Consider the following 25710-nt stretch of genomic DNA (forward strand, 5'->3'; position numbering starts at 1 on the left):
TTACAGGCGTGAGCCACCACTCCCAGCTTATTGTACATTTTTAAATGACTAAAATAACTGGATTGTTTGAAACACAAAGGATAAATGCTTGTTATGGATACCCCACTTACCCTGATATGATTATTACACATTGCATGCCTGTATCAAAATATCTCATGTACCCTATAAATATGTACACCTACTATGTACCCGCAAACATTAAAAATTAAAATATTTTTTAAAAATTAATTAATTAATTAATCAAATTCCACTCTAAGAACAATCAAGCCGAAAGTGAGGAATTACTTCAAATGCTTTGAAGCTCAGCATCCCGGGGTTCTTACCCGTCACTAATTACCTATACATTTGCAGGTCTCAGTTTCTTTGCTTTGTAAACATAGGCTTCTTGTAAGGATTGGGATTATACACTGAAAAAGCTTAGCACAGTATTATTACTATCATGCTATCTACATTATATTATAGATGAAACACTACAGATTATAATACATACAATATATACTAATTGTATTATATGTTGTTATTTTTTGTCATTATGCTATTTACTATTGTTCTATTTAATAACTCTAGATAATTTAACAGGACAAAGGTACAGAACAATCTGGCCTTTACAAGCCGGCGGAGACGGGTACGAATTACCATGACAACAGCGCGCGCCTCGACATTGTGGCTCGCGCGTTGTTTGGGAAGAAAAAGCCTAGGCTGCGTGTTGCGTCATCATTACGCGCTCTTAAGGGTTCTCCGTGGTGTTTTGGAAGGTCCCGGCACGGCTACCGTCGCCCCACGCCAGGAAATTTTTTTTTTTATTTTCAACCTTTGTTACATAGCACTGAGGCTACAAGATCGTAAGTACTGAGGGAAGAAAGAACAAGCGAGCGATTGAACGTTAAAAAGATGCCTTAGCATGCACTCCACCTCTGAACCTTCCTGTGTGTTCTTAATCCTATCAGCTTCCTCTCAGCTGGGATCGCGCCGCGTCAACTTCCGGGCGGATGCCCGCCAGCGCGGCCTCCGCCGCTCCCGTTCTTTGGCCCCTTTGTGTCCCCGCAGTGTCGAGGCGCGGGCCCTGGCAGGTCCTTTCTCGAGGCAGGGGGCACGGTAGCACAGGGAGCTTCTCTTTGTGGGCGGGCGCGAGGCCCGCTAGAGGGTTATACTGGGGAACGTGCCTGCGCGTGCTTGGGTAAGAGGAGGTTGCACGAGGGTCAGCTCGTGGCTTCAGTAAGGAGGGGCGGGCGGGGGAGGCGGACGAAGGGGAGTGAAAAGCAATGGAAAATTTTAAAAGATACCCCCGTCCACCTTCTAATTGTTGCGGCCTAACAATGAAGCGCAGCCATAACAGTCCTGAGCCACTGGCATGTTTGCGGGCCCTTTATTGCCTTGGGAATAAACTGCTGTGGCATTGTATCGTATATTGTTTTCATGGCCTCTTTTCGTCTCTTTATTTTTCCCCTGCAGATAGTTCATTTAAAGCCCCCATCCCTGCAAGGTGGTGCTTTCTACCAATATGAATCTTTTCAACCTGGACCGTTTTCGCTTTGAGAAAAGGAATAAGATTGAGGAAGCGCCCGAAGCAACCCCTCAACCCTCCCAGCCTGGCCCTTCTTCACCAATTTCTCTTAGTGCTGAAGAGGAGAATGCTGAAGGGGAAGTTAGCAGGGCAAACACTCCTGATTCAGATATAACTGAAAAAACAGGTGAGTTACAATGTTAAAATTGATGTAACATCAAGGACAGTTTTTAAAAGATGAAAGGCAGAAGGGATTCTCATTTTTATTCTTGATGTCATATATATTGATGCATTGTCCTACGGTGTGCCCTTTTAAATACAGCTTTGGGACTGCCATAAGCACCATGTACCCTCAACTGAGCATCCATCCGTTGTCGCCTCACTTTTATATGAGTTCTTCGAATATGGCCCCATGATGGAAGTTGAAATTAGAATTTAGGGCATCCATAGGTCAGAACGGTTGCTATTGGAAGAGCAATGTCAGTGATTCAGTCCTATGATAAACTTTGAGGCTATTTGGCCAGACATTTTCATTCATTCCAGTATTCCCTCAAAATATTGATCATCTACTGTGAGCTAGACATTGAGCAAGGTGCCTAAAGACAATCTCTGTACACAAGGGAAGATCAGCTCACATCAAGTTCTTGCATCCACCTGACTTCCTGGATGTCCTCAGAATGCAAATGAATAATTGGTATTCTTTATGGTGAATGAACATTTTTAACCTCATCAGCAGATTGTCAGAGACAAAAGTATTTGAGAATAAGCCAAAAATTAAGATTTCCACTCGAATCTATGTTCATTGAACAGTTAACTATTAGAGGAATATATTTGAGCTCTTGTTGTATTATAGGAATAGTGATAAGTGCTTCACCTTCTGTCATTTAATTTGCACAATAATCCTACAAGGTAGATATTACTGACATAGAGGTTAATGTGAAATGAGATTCAGAGAGGTTATTAGGAACTTGGTAGAGCCTGAACTCAAGTCCTGGCAGTATGATTCCTGAGCATAAACTAATTAGTTAGATAGTTTTTTATGAAAGGTGAAAGGAATGTTGGAAGTTATATTTTAATATTTATTTCAGTAATATCTTTTTTTATGCAAAACTCTGTTTCGTAAACAGCTTTTAACTTAATGTAGCCTGAAAGATTGGTAACACACATGTTTATCCTTGGTATCTTTTTGTTTGCCACTCTTCTACTTAAATGTAATAATGATGGCAGATCCTCTACAAGTTATCATTAGAATAACATTTTTAAATACTTTGGTGTAATTGGAAATTGGCAGAATGATTTGGTAGATTGGATTAGGAGTCAGATTTACAAAGGCTTTGTCTAAGTAGTTTTGAATTTAAATGCTATAGGGAACAACTGAAGGATTTTAAGCACCAGGATTTTAATCCCTGTGTTCACTCTTTGAATAGATATTTGACATCCAGGTATTTTAATGCTTTTCCAATGAATATATTTGTCTGTTTCCTCTGTAGTTAGATAGTTCAGCAAAGCCAAAGTGTAGACATGGGATTTCGAGTCCATAGAAGCTTCTGCTTCTTCATTTTTGTTAAATGTGGGACATTAGACAAGTCACTTGAAATCTGTGATCCACACTTTTTTCATCTCTGAAAGTGAAAGCAGTTTGTAAACTGGATTTCAGTGGAATGTTTTAGTTATTTATCAGTATTGGTCATGTGAAATCTTTAATTTCCTTTATTGATCGGAAGATATTTTTCTGTTTTTATTTCTTTCTAATGATACCACTCATTTTCTCTTTATTGGGACTTTTTTCCATACATAAATTCTGCTTAAAAACTGAGATTGCTTTAGGAATTACATGATCAGCCTTGATGGCTTCGGGAAATAAGAAAACTAAGTTTGTTCTAGGAATGTTGAGAATTAATCCTTGTAGGAATGGAGCACTTTGCTTTAATAAAAGATTGTTTTAAATGATACGGTGAATTTTGGAGAATCTTGAAAACTGAGAAGTTTAGATTTTACATTATAAGTATTAGATATCCATTGAAGACCTTACAGAGTGAATGGAAAATGGTGAAAGAAAGTTTTAAAAGTCAGTTTAGCAGTAGTGACTAGTACACACTGATTGAGGGTAGGGATTGAAGGGAAAGAAAACATTTAGGCAACTCCTGTAATTGAGCTTAATGATAGCTGTAGAAATGGAAAAGAAAGAGATACGAGAGGTTTCAAAGTAATGAAGGGCAGGGTTTAGATCCCTGATGGGAATGAGATAAGATGAATGGTAAGATTTTTATGCTCGGTGGCTGAAGCCTGTAATCCCAGCACTTTGGGATGCAAAGGTGGGCAAATCACCTGAAATCACAAGACCAGCCTGGCCAACATAGTGAAACCCCGTCTCTACTAAAAATACAAAAATTAGCCAGGCATGGTGGAGCGTGCCTGTAATCCCTGCTGCTCAGGAGGCTGAGGCGCAAGAATTGCTTGAACCTGGGAGGCAGAGGTTGCAGTGAGCCTAGATCACACCACTGCACTCCAGCCTGGGGGACAGAGACTGTATCTCAAAAAAAAAAAAAAAAAAAAAAAAGTAAATGTCTTTAAGAATTCAAATAAGAATCGAAGGTCTGGCTGGGCACAGTGGATCACCCCTGTAATCCCAGCACTTTGGGAGGCTGAGGCGGGCTGATCAGCTGAGGTCGGAAGTTCAAGACCAGCCTGACCAACATGGAGAAACCCCGTTTCTACTAAAAATACAAAATTAGCTGGGCATGGTGGTACATGCCTGTAATCCCAGCTACTCGGGAGGCTGAAGCAGGAGAATCACTTGAACCCTGGAGGTGGAGGTTGCAGTGAGCCGAGATTGTGCCATTGCACTCCAGCCTGGGCAACAAGAGCAAAACTCCATGTCAAAATAAATAAATAAATAAAAATAAAAATCAAAGGTCCTGCCCCCAAGTGCTAATTTAGCCTGGGGTCTAGGGGGAGCTGAGGAAGTGGGGATTCAGAATTGAGTGTTGGATCTCCGGAGAGGACAAGATACTGAAGTTAGATTTTAAGGTCAGGACTGGAGATGAAAATTGGTGAATTATAAATAGGATGTGACTATTGACCTTACTTCCTTTATCATGTGGTAACTTTTCATACTCCCATTGTGGGATAATGCTATGTTAGTTTATTTACAGTAAAGTGTCAGGTCAAACTAAGTCAGCTTACAGGACAGAAATTGTATGTAGTCAAAATTACCTGTAATCACTCTTTTTGACTAACCCTGTTATTTTATCTAGTGAGTTGACTTCATTTCCTATGACTCTCCTTCAGTTACTGTGCCACCACCACATTGTTTCTTGAATCTTTCAAGCAAGGTCCCATCTTTGCTTCTTCCAATTTGCTTTTTTGCCTGGAAGACTCTTCCTGCTGATATTTGCATATGACTCAGATGCTTTGTTTCATTAAATCTCAGTAAAATGTCACCTTTTTAAGAAGACCTTCCTTGATCACCCTGTGAAATAGCCACCCACCCCAGCCCACCCTACCCCAGCTTTACTGTTATTTTTCTTCATAGTATTTATCACTAGCTAACCTTTCATTATGTAGTTGTGTATCACTAGCTAACATTACATTATATAGTTGTGTCTCCCTTGTTAGAACATATGATTCATGAGAGCAGGACCTTATCTGTTGTGTTCACCTATTTATCTCCATTGTTTAGGGCAACGACTGGCTTGTAGTAGGCCCTCAATAAGTGCATTGAAGTAAATATTATTGCATGATGAGTGGGCATTATTAGTACTTTATACATTTTTTAAAATTTATTTATTATTTATTTGTTTTTAGACAGTCTCACTGTGTGGCCCAGGCTAGAGTGCAGTGGCAGAATCTCGGCTCGCTGCAACCTCCACCTCCTGGGTTCAAGTGATTCTCATACCTCAGCCTCCCGAGGAGCTGCGACTACAGGCTCATGCCACCATGCCCGGCTAATTTTTGTATTTTTTGTAGAGACGGAGTTTCGCTATGTTGACCAGGCTAGTGTCAAACTCCTGACCTCAAGTGATCCACGTGCCTTGGCCTCTGAAAGTGCTAGGATTATAGGCATGAGCCACCACGCCCAGCCCTATACGTATTTATTTATTATTATTTTTTTGAGATGGAGTCTTGCTCTGTTACCTAGGCTGGAGTGCAGTGGCACAATCTCGGCTCACTGCAAACTCTGCCTCCTGGGTTCAAGCAATTCTCCTGCCTCAGCCTCCCGAGTAGCTGAGACTACAGGTGCACACCACCACAGCCGGCTAATTTTTGTATTTTTAGTAGAGACAGGGTTTCACCATGTTAGCCAGGCTAGTCTCGAACTCCTGACTTCAGGCAATCTGCCTGCCTCGGCCTCCCAAAGTGCTGGGATTACAGACGTGAGCCACCACACCTTTATTTTAAAATATGACCTTAAAATAGTCCCTTTAGCCATTAGGTGTTCTTTGGCCATGGTTGCTTGAAGCTTCTTTCGGTACAGGACATGCTCCCTAATGCCCCTCTAAATCCCAGCCAGCCTTTGGATTTGAGGGCATACACTTAACCTCTGCCCCCTGATTTATTTTACTCTTCTCGGTGCCCAAAGTTGTCAATGATTGTTATTTACACATTATTTCTCCTTTTTTTCTTTGACTTTTGGGAGTACAGTGAGTTTGGAGGGATTGAAATAATGGCAGGTGAAAGGGAAGAGAGATCCTACTATATTTTATGAATAAAGAATAAAAATGAGTGAAGCCTGATCCTCCAAGAGCACCAGGAGAAAATGGTATGTAAATATATAGTTAAAATAGTATGGTGTGATAAAACCATATAATAGGGCAAAATACTAAGCAAAGTAGAATCACTATCTGTAATTCACAAATGATTAAATTATCCATTCTTCAGGGGAGGATCACAAAAAGTCACAGAGATGTGACCTTTGGAGTGGACTCTAAACAATGAAATCATTGTTTACTGGGTGAACAGATGACGAGAGAGTTGAAAATATATGTTGCCTCCAAGAGTCTAATATGTGTGTGGAGGGTTGGGGGCGGATTATAGAACAGGAGGTTTTAGACAATATAGATGAAACTGAAAAGATAGAAGTGTAAACCGTTGGGTTGTGAGGGGCCTTTATATCCTGTGTCAGGGAAAATAGATCTTATTTGGTACCCATCATAGAGCATTTCATTATGGAAATGCTATTAGTGAAGCTGTTGTATTCATTGAAGCCTCAATGTAGGGAAATGACTGTAGAGATGACAGAGGAGGCAACTGAGGGGAGTTGTAAATGATACGCATTTGATGATATTAGGTGATCAGTTGAATGTGGAGGATTTACAGATAACTCAAATGTTCCTTGCTTGGACAGCTGGAGGATTGACACCATGGACTGAATTAAGAGGTGAGTTTAGGAGAAAGATACTAAAAATTATGTTGTGTTTGCATTACCCATCCTATTTTAGTACCAAGGTAGTAGATGGTTGAATATTAGAGCTCAGAGAGTGGTCTAAACCCTAGAACTTGGGACTCATCAATGTCCTAAGCAGGGTGTACAATAAAAAACATCATTTGACAATGGGCAGGAAAACCAATGAAAAATTTGAAACCAATGAAAATGATAGTGTCCTGGATACCTAAATACCTAGTTTGGTATTTAGTTGTCTAGTAACAAATCCTGTAGAGAAGTCAAGTTGAGTGGGGACTGATCAGTGACCAGTTTCCTTGGAATTAAAAGTAACTACTAACCTTTAACAGTTTCAGTAGAATGGTGATGAGATAGAGATTATTCATTCAGGAAAGGAAAGAGAGAAATAGGTAACCTGATAGGGAAGTAATGTCAAGAAAATATGTTTCAGGATTATTGAAAATTGAGCGTTTTTTTGTTTTTGTTTTTGTTTTTTTTTGAGACAGTTTCACTCTGTCACCCAGGCTGGAGTGCAGTGGCACAATCTCAACTCACTGCAATCTCTGCCTCTCGGGTTCATGCCATTCTTCTGCTTCAGCCTCCCGAGTAGCTGGGACTACAGGTGCCCACCACCATGCCGGGCTAATTTTTTTTTTTTGTATTTTTAGTAGAGACCCGGTTTCACCGTGTTAGCCAGAATGGTCTCAATCTCCTGACCTTGAGATCTGCCCGCCTCGGCCTCCTAAAGTGCTGGGATTACAGGCATGAGCCACTGCACCCGGCCAAGCGTTTGTTAACCAAGGACAAGAAGCTAGTGGAGAGGGAAGGACTGAGGGAGGGAGGTATCTGAAGAGAGGCATCAAGTGATGAGAACTGAAGAACAGTTGGACTGTTTAACTGTGCAAAAGAATAAAGACATATTTTCCCTTGGGGGGGGGATAATTGAAGGAGATAAAAATAGATGGGTTCATAGATTATTTTGGCATTGGCGGAATGGAGGAAAGTTTTAGTATGTGTTTGATGAATTTTTTTTTTTTTTTGCTGAAATAGATTTAGTCCTCTAGAGTGGTTGCCTCTTCAAGGTGGTTGTCATATTGAAAGTAGCACTTGTTGATAAGTGAGAGACATTTTTAAAACTATACCAGTCGTCAAAAAGATTTCCTGAGAGTATTGCTCTGCCACATACAGATTGTATGATCTTGAGTAAAAAGTCAACTGTTTGGGTCTTACAGTCTTTTCCTGGCTTTGCTTAGTTTTCTGTATTCCTTGCCCACATTAAAATGGTTATTATCCTTTGAATGATGATACTGAATGTATCATTTTAGCTTCATAATTCCGTGACCATTGCGCAATACTCAGTCTTTTTGTAGGTGTCTGTGGCCAAAATGTGAGCCATCGTTAAACCTGTAGATAGTCATTGTGGTTTCTTAATGTCTGTTAATGTTAATTGAAAAGCAATACTTGGTTAAAGGGTTAGTGCTGAATTGTTGTAACAGAAAGTACAATAAGTACTCAAAAGTAAGTAGGAATCTTAAGTGCATTTTAAATGTACATGTATTTGGCTGGGCGCAGTGGCTCATGTCTATAGAGTCCCAGCACTTTGGGAGGCCAAGGCAGGAGGATTGCTTGAGACCAGGAGTTCAAGACCAGCCTGGGCAATGTAGTGAGACCCTGTCTCTACAAAAAATGAAAAAATTAGTCAGATGTGGTGGTGTGCACCTGTAGTCCTAGCCACTTGGGAGGTTGAGACAGGAGAATTGATTGAGCCCAGGAGTTTGAGGTTACGGTAAGCTGTGATCACTACACTACATTCCAGCCTGGGCAACACAGTGAGATTCTGTCCCAAAAAGGGGGGTGGGGGGGAGGAGGGGGATAGAAATATTATTTTAGTCATTGTCACTTCACCCTACACACAAATTTCACTAGTTTGTATCAGACTACATCTTGGTTTTGATGTCTGCTTTTTCATACCTGTCTAAAATATTGCAGACCTTTATTATCTTTAATAAGCTAATAGGCAAAAGTATGTTATTGTTGCTTTTTCTTTATTTTTTAGTTTAAGTATGTTTTCATAAATTTACTAGCCATTTGGATTTTTTGTGTTTCTTTATGCTTTTCTGTTTTTCTAATACATGTCTCTCCGATAAATTATTTGTAAGTATATTTTAAATTCCACGTGTCTTAGTCTGTTAGAACTGCTGTAACTACCATGAACTGGGTAGCTTATAAGCAATAGAAATCTACTCTTGGCAATTCTGGAGGCTGGGAAGTCCAAAATCAAGGTGGTGCAAGATTAGGTATCTGAGGGCCCTATTCCTAGACCACAATCTTTTAACCCCATGTGGCTGAATGAGTGAGGGGTCTCTTGGGCCTCTTTTATAAGGGCACTAATCCCATTCATGAGTGCTCTGCCCCCATCACCTAATACCCCTTCCTCCCTCCAGCAAATGTCACCTCCTAATACCATTACCATAATGGTTAAGATTTCAACATACCGTTTTGGGGAGTGGGGCACAAACAGACCATAGCACCCCCTTTGTTGTTTGCCATAGAAAAATTTTAGATTTTTATGTGGTCACCTTGTTCATCCTTTCCTCTAAGTCTTCTGCATTCCCCATTACCACACTGTAAATATACTCATTCATGTTTTCCTCTAGTATATCTGTTAATTTTAAAAATTATGATAAAATACACATAAGAAAATTTACCATCTCAACCATTTTTAAGTGTACAGTTCAGTACATTCAGTTCAATACATATACATTGTCATGCAATTATTCTCCAGCACTCTTTTCATCTTGTGAAACTGAAACTCTTTATGCATTGAACAACTACTCCTCATTTCTGATTCCCGCAGCCCCTGGCAACTACCGTTTACGTTGTCTTTTTATGAATTTGACTATTCTAAGTATCTCATTAAAGTGGAATCATCACTTAGCATAACATCCCCAGGATCCATCCATGTTGTAGCATATATCAGAATTTCCTTCCTTTTTAAGACTGAATAATATTTCACTGTGTGTATATACACATTTTGTTTATCCATTCATCCATCAGTGGGCACTTGGATTGCTTCCACATCTTGGCTGTTTGAATTGTATTGCAGTAAACATGAATATGTAAATATTCTCTTTGAAACCCTGCTTTCAATTCTTTTGGTTGTATACCCAGAAGTGGTATTGCTGGATCATATAGTAATTCTATTTTTAATTTTTTGCGGAACCTCCATACCGTTTTCCATAGGTGCTCCACCATTTTACATTTCTGCCAACAGTGTGGTGGGTTCCAGTTTCTCCACATCCTCTCCAACCTTGTTATTTCCTGTGTTTTTGATAATAGCCAACATAATGGGCATGAGTTTGTATCTCACTTTGGGTTTCGTGTTGATTTTTAACTTTAAATCTCCTCTGAATTTTATTTCATTATAGGGACTAAAGAAAGGGTGATATCGTTTTCTCCTTTGTTCATTATTCACCAGTTACTAGTCAGTTTTTCATTTATTGAAAAATCCTTTTTCTTACATTAAAACGTCATCATTATAGTCTAAAATTCCCATGTTTGTTTGCATCTTTGGGTCTGTTAATCTGTTCCTCTAATCTTAATTTACCAGATTATTTTAATTTTTATAGTGTCATATATATGATGTATCCTAGATTTTGATGTGTTTTTGTTGTTGTTGTTTTCTCTTTGACCTGAAAGTTGTTTAGAAGCCATTTTTATGAGGTTTTGTCTCTTTTTAAAAAATTTCCAACTGGCAGAAATTTTGCTTGCATATTTTTGTTAACATTTACTTCTAATTTCACTGTTTTGTGACCAGAGAATGTGGTCTGTAGTATTTCTTCTTTGGGGGAAATTAACTCAGATTTTCTTTGTGGCCTAATATTTAATTTCTGTAAAAATTCAAGGGTGCTTGGAAAGAAAACATAATCTAAGTACAGATTTAATTATATGTCAGATAATAGATGAGTTTTATTATATCTTTGTTTTTCAAACTGTGGATCATAAACATTTATTGTGTCATAAAATCAGTTTCTTGGGTCCTGACTAAATATGTATAACTACAATTTTTTTTTTTTTTTTTTTCTTTTTCTTTTTTTTTTTTTTTTTATTGATCATTCTTGGGTGTTTCTCGCAGAGGGGGATTTGGTAGGGTCACAGGACAATAGTGGAGGGAAGGTCAGCAGATAAGCAAGTGAACAAAGTTCTCTGGTTTCCCTAGGCAGAGGACCCTGCGGCCTTCCACAGTGTTTGTGTCCCTGGGTACTTGAGATTAGGGAGTGGTGATGGCTCTTAACGAGCATGCTGCCTTCAAGCATCTGTTTAACAAAGCACATCTTGCACCGCCCTTAATCCATTCAACCCTGAGTGGATACAGCACATGTTTCAGAGAGCACAGGGTTGGGGGTAGGGTCACAGATCAACAGGATCCCAAGGCAGAAGAATTTTTTCTTAGTACAGAACAAAATGAAAAGTCTCCCATGTCTACCTCTTTCTACACAGACACGGCAACCATCCGATTTCTCAATCTTTTCCCCACCTTTCCCCCCTTTCCATTCCACAAAACCGCCATTGTCATCATGACCCGTTCTCAATGAGCTGTTGGGTACACCTCCAAGCCGGGGTGGTGGCCGGGCAGAGGGGCTCCTCACTTCCCAGTAGGGGCGGCCGGGCAGAGGTGCCCCTCACCTCCCGGACGGGGTGGCTGGCCAGGCAGGGGGCTGACCCCCCCCCACCTCCCTCCTGGTCGGGGCGGCTGGCCGGGCAGAGGGGCTCCTCACTTCTCAGTAGGGGCGGCCGGGCAGAGGCGCCCCTCACCTCCCGGATGGGGCGGCTGGTCAGGCGGGGGGCCGAACCCCCACCTCCCTCCCGGACAGGGCGGCAGGCTGGGCAGTGGGCTGACCCCCCCACCTCCCTCCCGGACGGGGCGGCTGGCCAGGCGGGGGGCTGACCCCCCACCTCCCTCCCGGACAGGGTGGCAGGCTGGGCGGTGGGCTGACCCCCCCCACCTCCCTCCCGGACGGGGCGGCTGGCCGGGCTGAGGGGCTCCTCACTTCCCAGTAGGGGCGGCCGGGCAGAGGTGCCCCTCACCCCCCAGACGGGGCGGCTGGCCAGGCGGGGGGTTGACACCCCCACCTCCCTTCCGGACGGGGTGGCTGGCCAGGCGGGGGGCTGACCCCCCCACCTCCCTCCCGGACAGAGCGGCTGGCCGGGCAGAGGGGCTCCTCACTTCCCAGTAGGGGCGGCCGGGCAGAGGCGCCCCTCACCTCTCGGACCGGGTGGCCGGCCAGGCGGGGGGCCGAACCCCCACCTCCCTCCCGGACAGGGCGGCAGGCTGGGCGGTGGGCTAACCCCCCCACCTCCCTTCCGGACGGGGCGGCTCGCCGGGCGGGGGGCTGGCCCCCCCACCTCCCCCGCGGACGGGGCGGCTGGCCGGGCGGGGGACTGACCCCCCCCCCACCTCCCTCCTGGACGGGTTGGCTGGCCGGGCGGGGGGCTGACCCCCCCACCTCCCTCCCGGACAGGGTGGCAGGCTGGGCGGTGGGCTGACCCCCCCACCTCCCTCCCGGACGGGGCGGCTGGCCGGGCTGAGGGGCTCCTCACTTCCCAGTAGGGGCGGCCGGGCAGAGGCGCCCCTCACCTCCCGGACGGGGCGGCTTGCTTGGCGGGGGGCTGACCCCCCCACCTCCCTCCCGGACGGGGCGGCTGGCCGGGCGGGGGGGGGGCTCCTCACTTCCCAGTAGGGGCGGCCGGGCAGAGGTGCCCCTCACCTCCCGGACGGGGCGGCTGGCCAGGCGGGGGGTTGACCCCCCCACCTCCCTTCCGGACGGGGTGGCTGGCCGGGCGGGGGGCTGACCCCCCCACCTCCCTCCCGGACAGAGCGGCTGGCCGGGCAGAGGGGCTCCTCACTTCCCAGTAGGGGCGGCCGGGCAGAGGCGCCCCTCACCTCTCGGACCGGGTGGCCGGCCAGGCGGGGGGCCGAACCCCCACCTCCCTCCTGGACAGGGCGGCAGGCTGGGCGGTGGGCTAACCCCCCCACCTCCCTTCCGGACGGGGCGGCTCGCCGGGCGGGGGGCTGGCCCCCCCACCTCCCTCCTGGACGGGTTGGCTGGCCGGGCGGGGGGCTGACCCCCCCACCTCCCTCCCGGACGGAGCGGCTGGCCGGGCAGAGGGGCTCCTCACTTCCCATTAGGGGTGGCCGGGCAGAGGCGCCCCTCACCTCCCGGACAGGGTGGCTGACCGGGCGGGGGGCTGATCCCTCCACCTCCCTCCCGGACGGGGTGGCTGGCCGGGTGGGGGGCTGACCCCCCCACCTCCCTCCCGGACGAGGTGGCTGCCGGGCGGAGACGCTCCTCACTTCCCAGACGGGGTGGCTGCTGGGCGGAGGGGCTCCTCACTTCTCAGACGGGGCGGTTGCCAGGCAGAGGGTCTCCTCACTTCTCAGACGGGGCGGCCGGGCAGAGACGCTCCTCACATCCCGGACTGGGCAGCAGGGCAGAGGTGCTCCCCACATCTCAGACCATGGGCGGCCGGGCAGAGAGGCTCCTCACTTCCCAGATGTGATGGCGGCTGGGAAGAGGCGCTCCTTGTTTCCTAGATGGGATGGCGGCCGGGCAGAGACGCTCCTCACCTTCCAGACTGGGCAGCCAGGCAGAGGGGCTCCTCACATCCCGGACGATGGGCGGCCAGGCGGAGACGCTCCTCACTTCCCAGACGGGGTGGCGGCCGGGCAGAGGCTGCAATCTCGGCACTTTGGGAGGCCAAGGCAGGCGGCTGGGAGGTGGCTGTAGCGGGCCAAGATCACGCCACTGCACTCCAGCCTGGGCACCATTGAGCACTGAGTTAACCAGACTCTGTCTGCAATCCCGGCACCTCGGGAGGCCGAGGCTGGCTGATCACTCGCGGTTAGGAGCTGGAGACCAGCCCAGCCAACACAGCGAAACCCCGTCGTATAACTACAATTTTTAATGGAGTAGAACAAATAGAAAATTATCAAAGTGTATTGCTTATAGTAAGAGCTGCTCACATTTTCTTTCAGTTACACTTGCAAATCTAACAATCTGTGTGCTTAGGATCATAATCTGAAATATGTCTCTCACAGTGGGTTTCAGTCAAAAATGTTTGAAAAACACCGTTCTACGTCTTGTTTATTTTTGTGCTCTTGCTTTATTAAGAGCATAGAGAAAAGTTAATGCCTCATATTTGTCTCTTGACTCTTTGCCTTATATATCCTGAATTTTTATGCATTTCATTATTAGTATGGAGTTGGGATATGTCAGTTATATTTTTATTGTAGGTATAAAGTCTATTATTTAGAAGTCCCTCCTTTAGGTTTAACGCTTTTGCCTTGTTCAGTGTTAATTGCATGACTTTCTTTTCCTTTATGTTTTAATTAATTAATTGTTTTATTTTATTTTTTTTTGAGACAGAGTGTCACTCTGTCCCCCAGACTGGAGTGCAGTGGCGTGATCTCTCTCACTGCAACCCCCACCTCCTGGGCTCCTGAGTAGCTGGGACCTCCTCCTGACTCAGCCTCCTGAGTAGCTGGTACCACAGGCATGCATCACCACGCCCAGCTAATATTTGTATTTTTGGTGGAGACAGGGTTTCACCATGTTGCCCAGGCTGGTCTCAAACTCCTGACCTCAAGTGATCCACCTGCCTTGGCCTCCCAAAGTGTTGGGATTACCGCACCCAGACTCCTTTATGTTTCACCCTTTCTTTTGGCTTAAATTTGAAATGGGTTTTTTTCCCTCATTTTGTCTTAGAATGATGTATTAGAAACTACTCTTTAATCTTATATTTAGTGTATTGTTTGTCTTTTCTAGAGTATTTATTAGAGAGTTTGATTCGTCTTCTGTTAAGATACTAAAGGTATTTTCCTGTCTACCATGATATGCAAATTAAGACTACAGATTTTATAGTCTATTGTTTTGGTAATAACTCTTTTGAGACAGAGTCTCACTCTGTCACCCAGGCTGGAGTGTGGTGGTGGGATCATGGCTCACTGCAACCTCTGTCTCCTGGGTTCAAGCAATTCTCGTGCCTCAGCCTCCCAAGTAGCTGGGATTACAGATGTGCACCACCATGCCTGGCTAATTTTTGTGTTTTTAGTAGGGACAGGGTTTCACCATGTTGGCCAGGCTAGTCTCGAACTCCTGACCTCAAGTGATCTGCCCACATTGGCCTCCCAAAGTGCTGGGATTACAGGTGTGAGCCACTGTGCCTGGCCATATTTTGGTAATCTTCTAAGAGGGCAAATATATGATGTGTTTTAGTTGGTATTTGAAGGAACTGCCTTGAAAATCAGTCGCCATCTAAAGGATTGAACAGTGTAGAGCAATACATGATTTGAATATCAGAAATGGCAGGGATTTATAATTCTGCAGGACAGGTATAAAGGTTTAGGTGTTTTTATTCTATTTTGGGAGATCACCTTTGTTTATGGATTATCAAATTAATTTAAAGTATTTCTGTGTGAATTCATAATCTCCCACTAGTGATTTTTTTTGTTCAAATGAGCCTTAATCTCCCACTAGTGATTTTTTGTTTGAAGGAGCCTTGATCTTGGACCACCGAAAAGGTAAAACCAGTGGCAAGCTTGAATGCTTGTTTTATGGTACACTTAGATACGAGAACGGGTAAAGGGTACTGGATAAACTTGGGATATAAGATTGTCTTCTTTTATGCATACCACTCATACCACTGGTGGGAAATTTCATTTGGAATTACTCCCTAGGGCCATGGAGTCTTCCTGCATATGCTAATAATGTAAGTTCCCATTACCTTTGGTAATAAGAAAATATCTTTAAAACAAGTTAGCTTTTCCTATTGTTTTTATATGGAAGGACAGGCTGTTTTCCCTCCTGTTCATTTAGCATTTTGTGTATTCTCTCATTGCACAAATTATGCTTATAACATAGTTACTCATGAACATGGCTACTTCACTCCTATTTCAAAAGGGCAGGTTGAACTGTAACTTGCCATTATTTTGCTTTAATATCCCCCACCTGGTACAATGCCTTAAACATAGACGATATTCAGCATATGTCAGAATTGAATAGTAGCAGATGTCTTTTCTTTATAACTGTTTCTGCTTTTCACTATTCTTTCCTCTGTTTTTGTAGTTTTCCTTTTTGCTTCCTGTCTCTTTTATGGTACTACTTAAAAGTGCTTACTTGCTTTGAATTAAAAAGTGTCATTGCAGCAGGAATATCTTTTTAGCCATTGGCTGTTAGCTATTTTGCTGTTGCTTACTTCTGAAAATAGTCCAGATAAACAAATCTAAGTGTTCAGCACTATTCTAATTCTGATTATTGACTATACCAGTACGTTGATATATTATAAACGGCTTTTACTGATTTTATTTATTATTATTATTTTTTTGAGATGGAGTTTTGCTCTGTTGCCCAGGCTGGAGTGCAATGGCGTGATCTTGGCTCGCTGCAACCTCTGCCTCCCGGATTGAAGCAATTCTCCCACCTCAGCCTCCCTAGTAGCTGGGACTACATACAGGCGTGTGCCACCACACCTGGCTAATTTTTGTATTTTTAGTAGACATGGGGTTTCACCACATTAGCCAGATTGCTCTCGAACTCCTGACCTCAAGTGATCTGCCCGTCTCGGCCTCCCAAAGTGCTGGGATTACAGGCATGAGCCACCGTGTCCATCCCTCATCAGTTTTCAAAGTGTGGTCAGTGAACTTTTTGAATGTTCCCTGAGGCCTTCTGAGGGTGTCTACAAGATCTAAACTGTTGTCATAATAATATTAAGACACTACTTGCCTTTTTCACGATATTGATATTTGCACTCATGGTGCAAAAGCAATCATAGGTAAAATTGCTGGTGCCTTAGCACCACGGATCAAGGCCAAGGCTCTAGACGGTTCTAGTAGTCAATGTATTCTTAAAATTGTGTAAATGCCAGTATCACTTAAAGACTCTTGAAGCAGTAAAAATTAGTAATTTTATTAAATCTCAACTTAGGAGATGTCTTTTTAATACTTTGTGAAACAAAATGTGAAGTACGCGTTACTGCATACCGTACAACAGTGATCTCAAGGGAAGGCGTTTGAGCAATTGCTTTGTGCTAACCAGTCACGTTTCTTTCCCAGAACGCCACTGATTCACAAAGTATAGTTATACAAACTTAGGAATTTGGCAGATGTTTTCTCAAAATGAACAGAGTAATACAAAGAAAACAACACAGTATGTATTTCCAGTGATAAAACCCCAGTTTTCAAAGGAAAGTTTGAATTTTGGAAAACTAGTGTCCATGACTGTGAGTTTGACAGCTTCCAGATACTTAGACATTTCTGAGAAGATCAATGGTGATATTAACAAAAGTAATTTTTTAATATAATATCATGAAATGTGTCAACATTTGGAAGATGCGTATTACTCGGTGAACTAGTATTTTCCAAATGACCAAAGCACAGTATTAGGAAATAATACATGGTTAACGGTTTTAACGTAATAGAATGCAAAATGTTTTTTCGTATGGTTCCAGATTCCACATTGCAAATAACTCTAAGAAATTACCACCTGTCAAGTTTTAGTATCAAAGAAAAATATTCACAATAATCTAAAAAGACTATGCAAGTACCCCTCCTTTCTCCAACTACATAACTTTGTGAGGCATAATTTTTTCACAAAATGAAATGAAAACAATGTATTGCAACAGATTAAAGGTAGAAACAGATATGAGAATCCAGCCATCTTGTATTAAACCAGAGATTTTGACAAATATAAAACAGTGTCATCTGACTAAATAAATTGCTTGTGGCGTGGATATATAGTTTTCATGAAGATACTGTAGGGGAGCCAGAGATCACTTCCAATTCCCCTTTAGCTCTTATATGGGCTCTTTTGGCTGAATCTAGAAACCAGATCAACACCAGGAAGATTACAAAAGAAAAGCGTACCAGTTTATTAGGTCTATATGTACATGGAGATCTGCCTGAGAGAAATCAGAAGAACTGACCAAAGCAAGATGCTTTTTTACTTTTTAGACAAAGAGCAATAAATTTGAGAAGAAATGATAGGACAAAGGGGATCTGGCAATGGGCAGCAAACTTTTAAGGGAGTCACTAGGAGACATATGGGGGGTGTAAAACTGGTGGAAGATAAGTGTTACTTTGGTAAGTATATTTAATCAGGTCTGTGCAACCCTCAATTCTCAGTCACTGGTGATAAGGGCTATATATTTGCCCTGCTACGGAGAGGGTACCCCTCCCAGAGGAGCCTTCATGACTTGCTACATGCAAGAAGAGATGAGTCAGCTACCCATTTCTGAAACTACATTTTCTCCAGTGTTGTCAACTCATATCAATGGTTTGGCATATTTTGAAATGACATGTTTTTCATTACTTCAATATATTATGTTAATATGTGAAATGTTTGGTTTTAAGTAAATATTTAAACATTCACTTTTATTTTCAAGTATGGTAAGTATCAGAGATACAACTGACATAAGGAAAAACTCTTTGGGACTTAAAGAGTACGAAGGGGTTCTGAATTGGAGAAATGTTGTATCATAGCTTTTCCTTACCCACCCCCCAACCCCCAACATTATACTATTTCCTCTGTTAATCACTTGCCAAGCAGGCTGTGAGGATGCCACTTGGTTCAGTACAGTCTGCATGTTTAATGTATATATTTTGAGAGTATATATTACATATCTGATAAGCGCTAAGTAATTGAGTACATAATGGGAAGTAAGCCAAATTTTATTTTATTTTTTCTGTATTCTTTTTCTGTTCTGTTAACTAAGCATATTAAAGGTTAATTTTAAAAATTGGGGCTGGGCTTGGTGGCTCACACCTGTAATCCCAACGTTTCAGGAGGCCGAGGCAGGTGGAGCACCTGATGTCAGGAGTTCGACACCAGCCTGGCAAACATGGTGAAACCCAGTCTCTACAAAAAAATACAAAAATTAGCCAGGTGTCGGGGCAGGCACCTGTAATCCCAGCTACTAGGGAGGCTGAAGCAGGAGAATCACTTGAACCCGGGAGGCGGAGGTTGCAGGGAGCTGAGATTGTGCCACTGCACTCCAGCCTGGGCGACAGAGCAAGACTCCGTCTCAAAAAAAAAAAATAAAATAAAAATTGGTATGTCTTCACCATGTATTTTGTACTACAGTCTGTATAAGGGAGAAAAACAAAGAAAAGGTCAATAAAAAGTCATGTTCAGGAAGTTCTAGTTCTCCTAATCCTAAATTTTTAGACCCCCCCCCCCACAGGTGAAAAGATTATTCTTCATTTTTTATCTGCAGTCCAGTGCTCTGCCTCTGAGCTGTAACCCCTCCTGTCTTCATTTTTAATAAAGAGGGCCGGGTGTGGTAGCTCACATCTGTAATCCCAGCACTTTGGGAGGCCGAGGCAGGTGGATCACGAGGTCAGGAGTTTGAGACCAGCCTGGCAGATATGGTGAAACTCCATCTCTACTAAAAATACAAAAATCAGCCAGGTGTGGTGGTGGGCGCCTGTAGTCTCAGCTACTCAGGAGGCTGAGGCAGAAGAATCACTGGAGCCCAGGAGGCGGAGGTTGCAATGAGCTGAGATCACGCCACTGTACTCTAGCCTGGGCGACAGAGCAAGACTCCGTCTCAAAAATAAATAAATAAATAACAATAAAGAGAGTTTTTAAGGAAAACCGGACAATTCATTTTCTCATAGCCTTTCCTTTTTCTTTTTTTTTTTTTTGGAGACAGAGTTAAGCTTTTGTTGCCCAGGCTGGAGTGCAGTGGCACGATCCTGGCTCACTGCAGTCTCTGCCTCCCAGGTTCAGGTGAGTCTCCTGCCTCACCTCCCGAGTAGCTGGAACTACAGGCGTGCACCACCACTCCCGGCTAATTTTTTTTTTTTTTTTTAATTTTTTTTTTTTTAAGTAGAGACGAGGTTTCACCACCTTGGCCGGGCTGATGTCGAACTCCTGACCTTGTGATCTGCCCACCTCGGCCTCCCAAAGTTCTGGGATTATAGGTGTGAGCCACCGCACCCGGCCTCTCATAGTCTTCCTGAAGTGTCAGAAAGTAGGACTTTATTGTTAAAGTGCTCAATTGACAGGCATTAACTTTAGTTCTCATTTTTAATACAGTAAAGATCTAAATTTTTAGTTTTATATATTTTTAGATTTGTGATACATCAGCAAAACTGTAAAATCAGAGTCTAAAGTACCTCTATACTTACTATATAGGAGTTTGGACTGTTTTATTACTTTGTGTATGATGATAATATGTAGGTTTCTTCATGTTTATGGCAATTAACATGGATGTGATTTATTCCACTACAGAGTTGTTTGCTCAACTTGCATGCAATGTTTATAAAATTGTTCTTTTGGAAAAAAGTATGATTTGCTTTTTGCTGTTGTTCCTAGGACTGCATTGTAGGAAATAGAGAAATGTTTGTGTTTTGGTGCTCTCCAGAGCAAATAGTAGTTGTGTAGTACTTGGTTGTTGTTACAGGTTGAGTATCCCTTATCTGAAGTTCTTGGGACCAGAAATGTTTCTCATTTTAGATTTTGGGATATTTGCATATACATAATGAGATTGGGAATGGAACCCAAGTCTAAAACCCAGCTGATCTGTATTTCACATACACCAAGTTTGTGTGTAAAACAAAGTTTTTACAGCATTTTTGATCACATGAGATCAGATGTGGAATTTTACACTCTTGGAGTCATGTCAGTGCTCAAAAGATTTCAGATTTTAGAACATTTTTTATTTTGGGTTTTTGGATCAGGATGTTCAATCTGTATTTACAGATACAGCTCGTGAGCCCTAATAATGATTGTTATAATTTAGTGTTACGATTTAATGGAGGTGGCTAATAGTTTTAGGGTATAACAGTTTAGACTTTTGGACTTGGATTTCAGGTCTACTTTCTCCTATATGACTTTGGGCAAGTTGCTTTTTCTCTCAGGGTTTATTTCTCTCTTTCATGGGGGATATGTGTCCCTCATGATTATTGTGAGGTTTAAATGTTTATTATATTTGAAGACTTGATAATGACCTACGAGAGAATTAATGACAGCTATCATTTTTAACCTTTGAACTAAAGATTCAACTGGTCATTGCTTTTTAAAATTAATTTCCTAGACCAGGCACTGTGTTTACTTTAATACGACTCCCTTCAATCTGATCCTTTCCTCCTAAAATATGTAAGGGTAAATGGTGGTTTTATTGGCAAAAGGGAAAATAATGTTGGAATTTACCCCTTGGAGAGAAGAGATCTTGGTGTAATACTTTATTGACCTGTTTTTGAACAGACAGATGATACCAATCATACTAGTTTTCTAGAACTGCCATAACAAAAATGCTACAGATTCGGTGACTTAAGAAATTTATTTTTCACAATTGTGTAGCTTTGAAGTCCAAGATCAAGTTGGCATGTGTTTTCTTCTTAGGCCTCTTTCCTTGGCTTGTGAGGTGATCTCCTTCCTGCCTTGTCTTCAAATGGCCTTTCCTTCTTTTGCATCCCGGTGTGTCTCCCTTTTCTTATAAGGACATCAGTCATATTGGACTCAGAGCCCATCCTGTAGGCCTCATTTTAACATAATAATTTTGAGGGTCCAATCCCCAAGTATAGTCACAAAGAGTAGGGCCCACACACATGACCTCAGTTAAACCTTAATTACCTTTTTAGAGGTCTCATCTCCAAATACAATTACATTTTGAGGTATTGGTGATTGGGACTTATGAATTATGGGGAGGAGTACACAGTTCAGCCCATACACCACATATTCATAAGAGCTAATGTTTATGGGATGCTGGCTATGTGCCAGTTACTGAACTAAATGCTTTACATATATAATCTGATTTTATATGCATATTAACTTTGTGATTATTAGTATCTGTATTTACAGAGGAGGAAATTAAGGCTTAGAGAAATTAATAAGATGAAGAGGTGGGATTGGAATCTTTTGGGCTATGGCGTTCATGCTGTCTCAAGTAAAACCTAAGTGCTGCAAAGTAAAAGCACAAGAGAAAAGTATTAGAATATAAAACACAAACCTATGTTATTTTGCAGTTTCCACTAAAGTCTTGTTAGTAAACAACCTGTGAAACAGAAAATGTAACACCAGCCCTGGTTGATGATTAATTTTTTTCTTTAAAAAGTGGTGAGAATTTTGGTTTTTAGATTGGAAACAATGAATGAAATTTGAGATTTTAGCACATGATTATAACTAACAACAGATTCGTTTTCCAGTTGCTCAAAATATTTTTCTCCTTTTTATTCTCTTGCAGAAGATTCTAGTGTTCCAGAAACTCCAGATAATGAAAGAAAAGCAAGTATATCATATTTCAAAAATCAAAGAGGAATACAGTATATTGATTTGTCTTCTGATAGTGAAGATGTCGTTTCCCCAAATTGCTCCAATACAGTTCAAGAGAAAACATTCAACAAAGATACAGTGATTATAGTGTAAGCCGATTAATAGATATATTGTATTTGCATGTGTGTGAGATTTTCCAAGAAAAAAACCTACCTAATTTGAGATATTTTGGTGACTTCCCTTTTTTTTTTCTTTTTTTTTTTTTTGCCCCACCTGCCTTTCTTGGCCACATCTTGGTTACTTTCTCTAACTTATAGTCATGGAGAGGTACAATGTGTGTGTTTTCTGGGTAACAGTGATTTTTTTTTTTTTTTTTGATAACAGTGATTTTGAGAGCAGATACTTAATTTCCTTATTACGGATGTTTAAAAGAATTATTTAACTAGTACCTTTGATCGTGTATAACTGCTTTATGATTTATTCTTCAGTCCATGAATCAAGTCATTTTAACATGTTTATTGGAAACACTCTGAGCTAGGCACTGTTTTATGATTAGAAATACAACAGTGAACAAACCATCCCCAGCTTCCTTTCTGCCCTCACCCAGCTTATATTCTAGTCAGGTAGAAAAGTAATAAAAGATGTAGTGTGTCAAAAGATAAGTGTTATGGGCAAAGGGAAGAGCAATAGGGAGTTAGGGTCAGGGAATCTTTTTTTTTTCTTGTTTTTTCTAGAGATGGGGTCTTGCCATGTTGTCCAGGCTGCTCTCAAGACTCCTGGCCTCAAGCAGTCCTGCCATCTCAGCCTCCCAAAGTGCTGGGATTACAGGCGTTAGACACCACATCTGGCTCGAGGGTCAGGGAATGGTTTCTAAAGAGCGTGGTCAGAAAAGCCTCAATTGAGAAGACAGTGCTTAATTGAGAAGACAGTGCTGGAACAAAGACATAAAGGGGGTGAGAAAGTGAACCATGTAGATGTGGGGGAAAGAGTATTCCAGGCATTGGGAATATCATGTTCAGTGACTGTATTATGCCTGGTGTTTTTGAGGAAAGTGGGAGGGACATGATGCGGAGTGAAGGATCTGAAGCCATAGTGTAAAGGATGAGATGAAGGAGGGGCTTCATCACATTAGTTCCATAGGCTGTTTGGTTTTTATTCTGACTGAGATGGGAATTCCTAGGAGAATATTGAACAGAGAGGTAAAATTATCTGAGTTAGATGTTTAAAAGGTCTTAATGACTGTAAGGGAGCAGTAGTAAAAGCATAAATATTGTTGTAATAACCCATCAAAAAATGATGGAGACTTAGATGAGGCTAGTGCCTGTGGGAGGGATAATAAGTGGTTAGATTCTGGAATATACTTTGAAGATGGAGAAAGAGAGGATTTGTTGCTGGATTTCATGTGGGTTGGGAGATAAAGGAGTCAAGGATCACCCTAAGATTTTTGGCCTGAGCAAACTGGAAGGATGGAGTTACTAGGTACTGAGATAAAGGTGACTGTTTCTGCTGTGGGTGGGCAAACACCTTTTGAAGGAAAGTCAGCAATTCATTCTTGAACATGCTATGATTGAGAACACTCCTAGACGTCTAAATGGAGATGTCAAGTAGGTATAATTAGATTTGGGACATTTGAGTTCTGGGGAGAGATTACATGTCTGAATTTACTAGATGACAGAGTATTGGTTTGCTATTTAAAGCCATATGATCAGATGAAATCAGTGTAAGGGACACTAGTACAGTATAGCTGAAGAAGGGAAGTCCTCTTGGTTGAAATACTGAGGCTAGGGGAACTCTGGATTTTTAGGATCAGGGAGATGAGAAGAAACCTGTAGAAGGTTCTGAGGAGGAGCAGCTATTGAGGTAAAAGGCTACATGGTCTTCTAGAAGTTAAGTGAAGATAAAGTGTTGTAAGAAAGAGCAAGAGATCGGACTGTCTACTTCTGATAAGATGAGGACTTCATCTTAAAATGAACTTTTCACATGAAGCTGTGATAAACATGCCTAATTCTGAAATTTACTCCAAGATAAAATGTAGTGAAGATCCTGCATGGTTAATCCTGAGGAAAATTGGCATATTTTGGAAAAATTGTAGAAAAGTTGCAAAAAAATAATGCATTATCAACTCTCACAATCTTTTCAGAATTACCCTTGTTAGCATTTTCCCACAATTGCATTATCACTCTCTTCGTAAACAGCAATTACAATTACTACTGAAAACTTTGCCTGCAGTATTTTCTCATTTATCTCCTAAAAACAAGGTCATTCATTCATTTGCATATTAACAGTAATATTTCAAACCCAGAAATACCAATTAACACTAGTACAATACTATTATCTAATATACTTTTCATATTTCAATTTTGCCAGTTATACCAGTAATGTCCTTTAGAGCATTGCTACTCAAAATACTGATTTATAAATAAGGAATATGTCTTAGAATGCAAATCAGGGTACTGATTCCTTCACCAAGAATATCTTGCAGTGAAAAAAAAAAAACAGCTGAACTAAGCAATGTGCTCAGTAACGTAGTTGTTTACGTTCTGTTGCTAGTTCCTTATGTTGTCATGGACAGACTGCAGTTGGAGAACTAGCAATCAGTCCCTGGACCATATTTTCAGTAGTACTTTATGGTAATTTTTTTTTTACAGTGGATTTAGTTTGTCATATCTCTTTAAACTCATTTAATCTGGAACTATTTCTCAGTCTTTTTTTGTTTCTCAGGATACTGACCTTTGAAGATAATAGGCCAGGTTTTTTTAGAATTTTTCTAAATTTGGGTTTAACTAATGTTTCTTCATGGTTAAATTTAGGTTAAGTGGAAAGACTACTACATACTACTACCTAAATGATCTTGTGTCCTCCTCAGTGTGTCATATCACCCTGAGGCATGTGTCAGGAGACACATGATATCCATTTGTCCCATTATTGTTGAACTTTGATGACTCAATTAACGTGGCCCCTGCTAGGTTTTGTCTGTCAAGTTACCATTTTTCCCTTTGTAATAAATAAGTTATCTGTGGAGAGATACTTTGAGACTGGGTAATAGTCCTATTCGCTAGCCAGCTTTCACTCAGTAGTTTTAGTATCTATTGATTTTTGTCTGATTAATTTATGATAATGATGGTGGGAAAATGTGGTATACTAACCAGTGTTCTAGAACCTAACACTTGTATTTGGTAGTCTGTAAAGAAATGTTCCTTTTTCTCCCCATTTGTGCTTTTATTTATGTGGTACAATAAATATCAAAATGAAATTATAGATGTGTACTTACTCAGTGGTTTATAATTTATTACTATTATTATTCATTTTGGTGCACAAATTTCTCAGTTTTGGCAGCTGAGGGCCTCTTCAAACAGGCTGTTGTGTTTGTTTGAGGGATTCCTATCATTTTCCTTTCTGGAACAAGGTATCCCAGACTTGTACTTCTCCTACCTCAAGCCTGAAATTAAAATTAGCAATTTCTCCAACTAGTTCTGGTTCTTTTTAGTAGGAAATGATACTTGGAAATCTAGAAACTTCTTTTGTGTTCTTTCGTTGCTGCTGGTGAGGTA

General features: G+C 41.9%; 1 protein-coding gene across 3 annotated transcripts in view; it reads left to right on the forward strand.

Annotated features, from left to right (window-relative positions):
- The first annotated feature begins 708 nt into the window (after window positions 1–708).
- Window positions 709–25710, forward strand: part of SMARCAD1 (SNF2 related chromatin remodeling ATPase with DExD box 1) — an 86429-nt gene continuing 61427 nt past the window's right edge. The window contains exons 1-3 of one of the 3 annotated variants that reach the window (XM_019025895.4): window positions 709–842; window positions 1453–1691; window positions 22131–22308. In XM_019025895.4, coding sequence (XP_018881440.1) covers window positions 1502–1691; window positions 22131–22308 — 368 coding nt within the window. In that variant the 5' untranslated portion in view covers window positions 709–842; window positions 1453–1501. Of the gene's footprint in view, window positions 1178–1452; window positions 1692–6148; window positions 6267–22130; window positions 22309–25710 lie in introns of those variants that run through there. The other 2 variants (XM_019025894.4, XM_019025896.4) reach the window with 2 other exon arrangements.

The sequence above is a fragment of the Gorilla gorilla genome, chromosome 3, assembly GCF_029281585.2.
Source record: "Gorilla gorilla gorilla isolate KB3781 chromosome 3, NHGRI_mGorGor1-v2.1_pri, whole genome shotgun sequence".
NCBI lineage: Eukaryota > Metazoa > Chordata > Mammalia > Primates > Hominidae > Gorilla > Gorilla gorilla.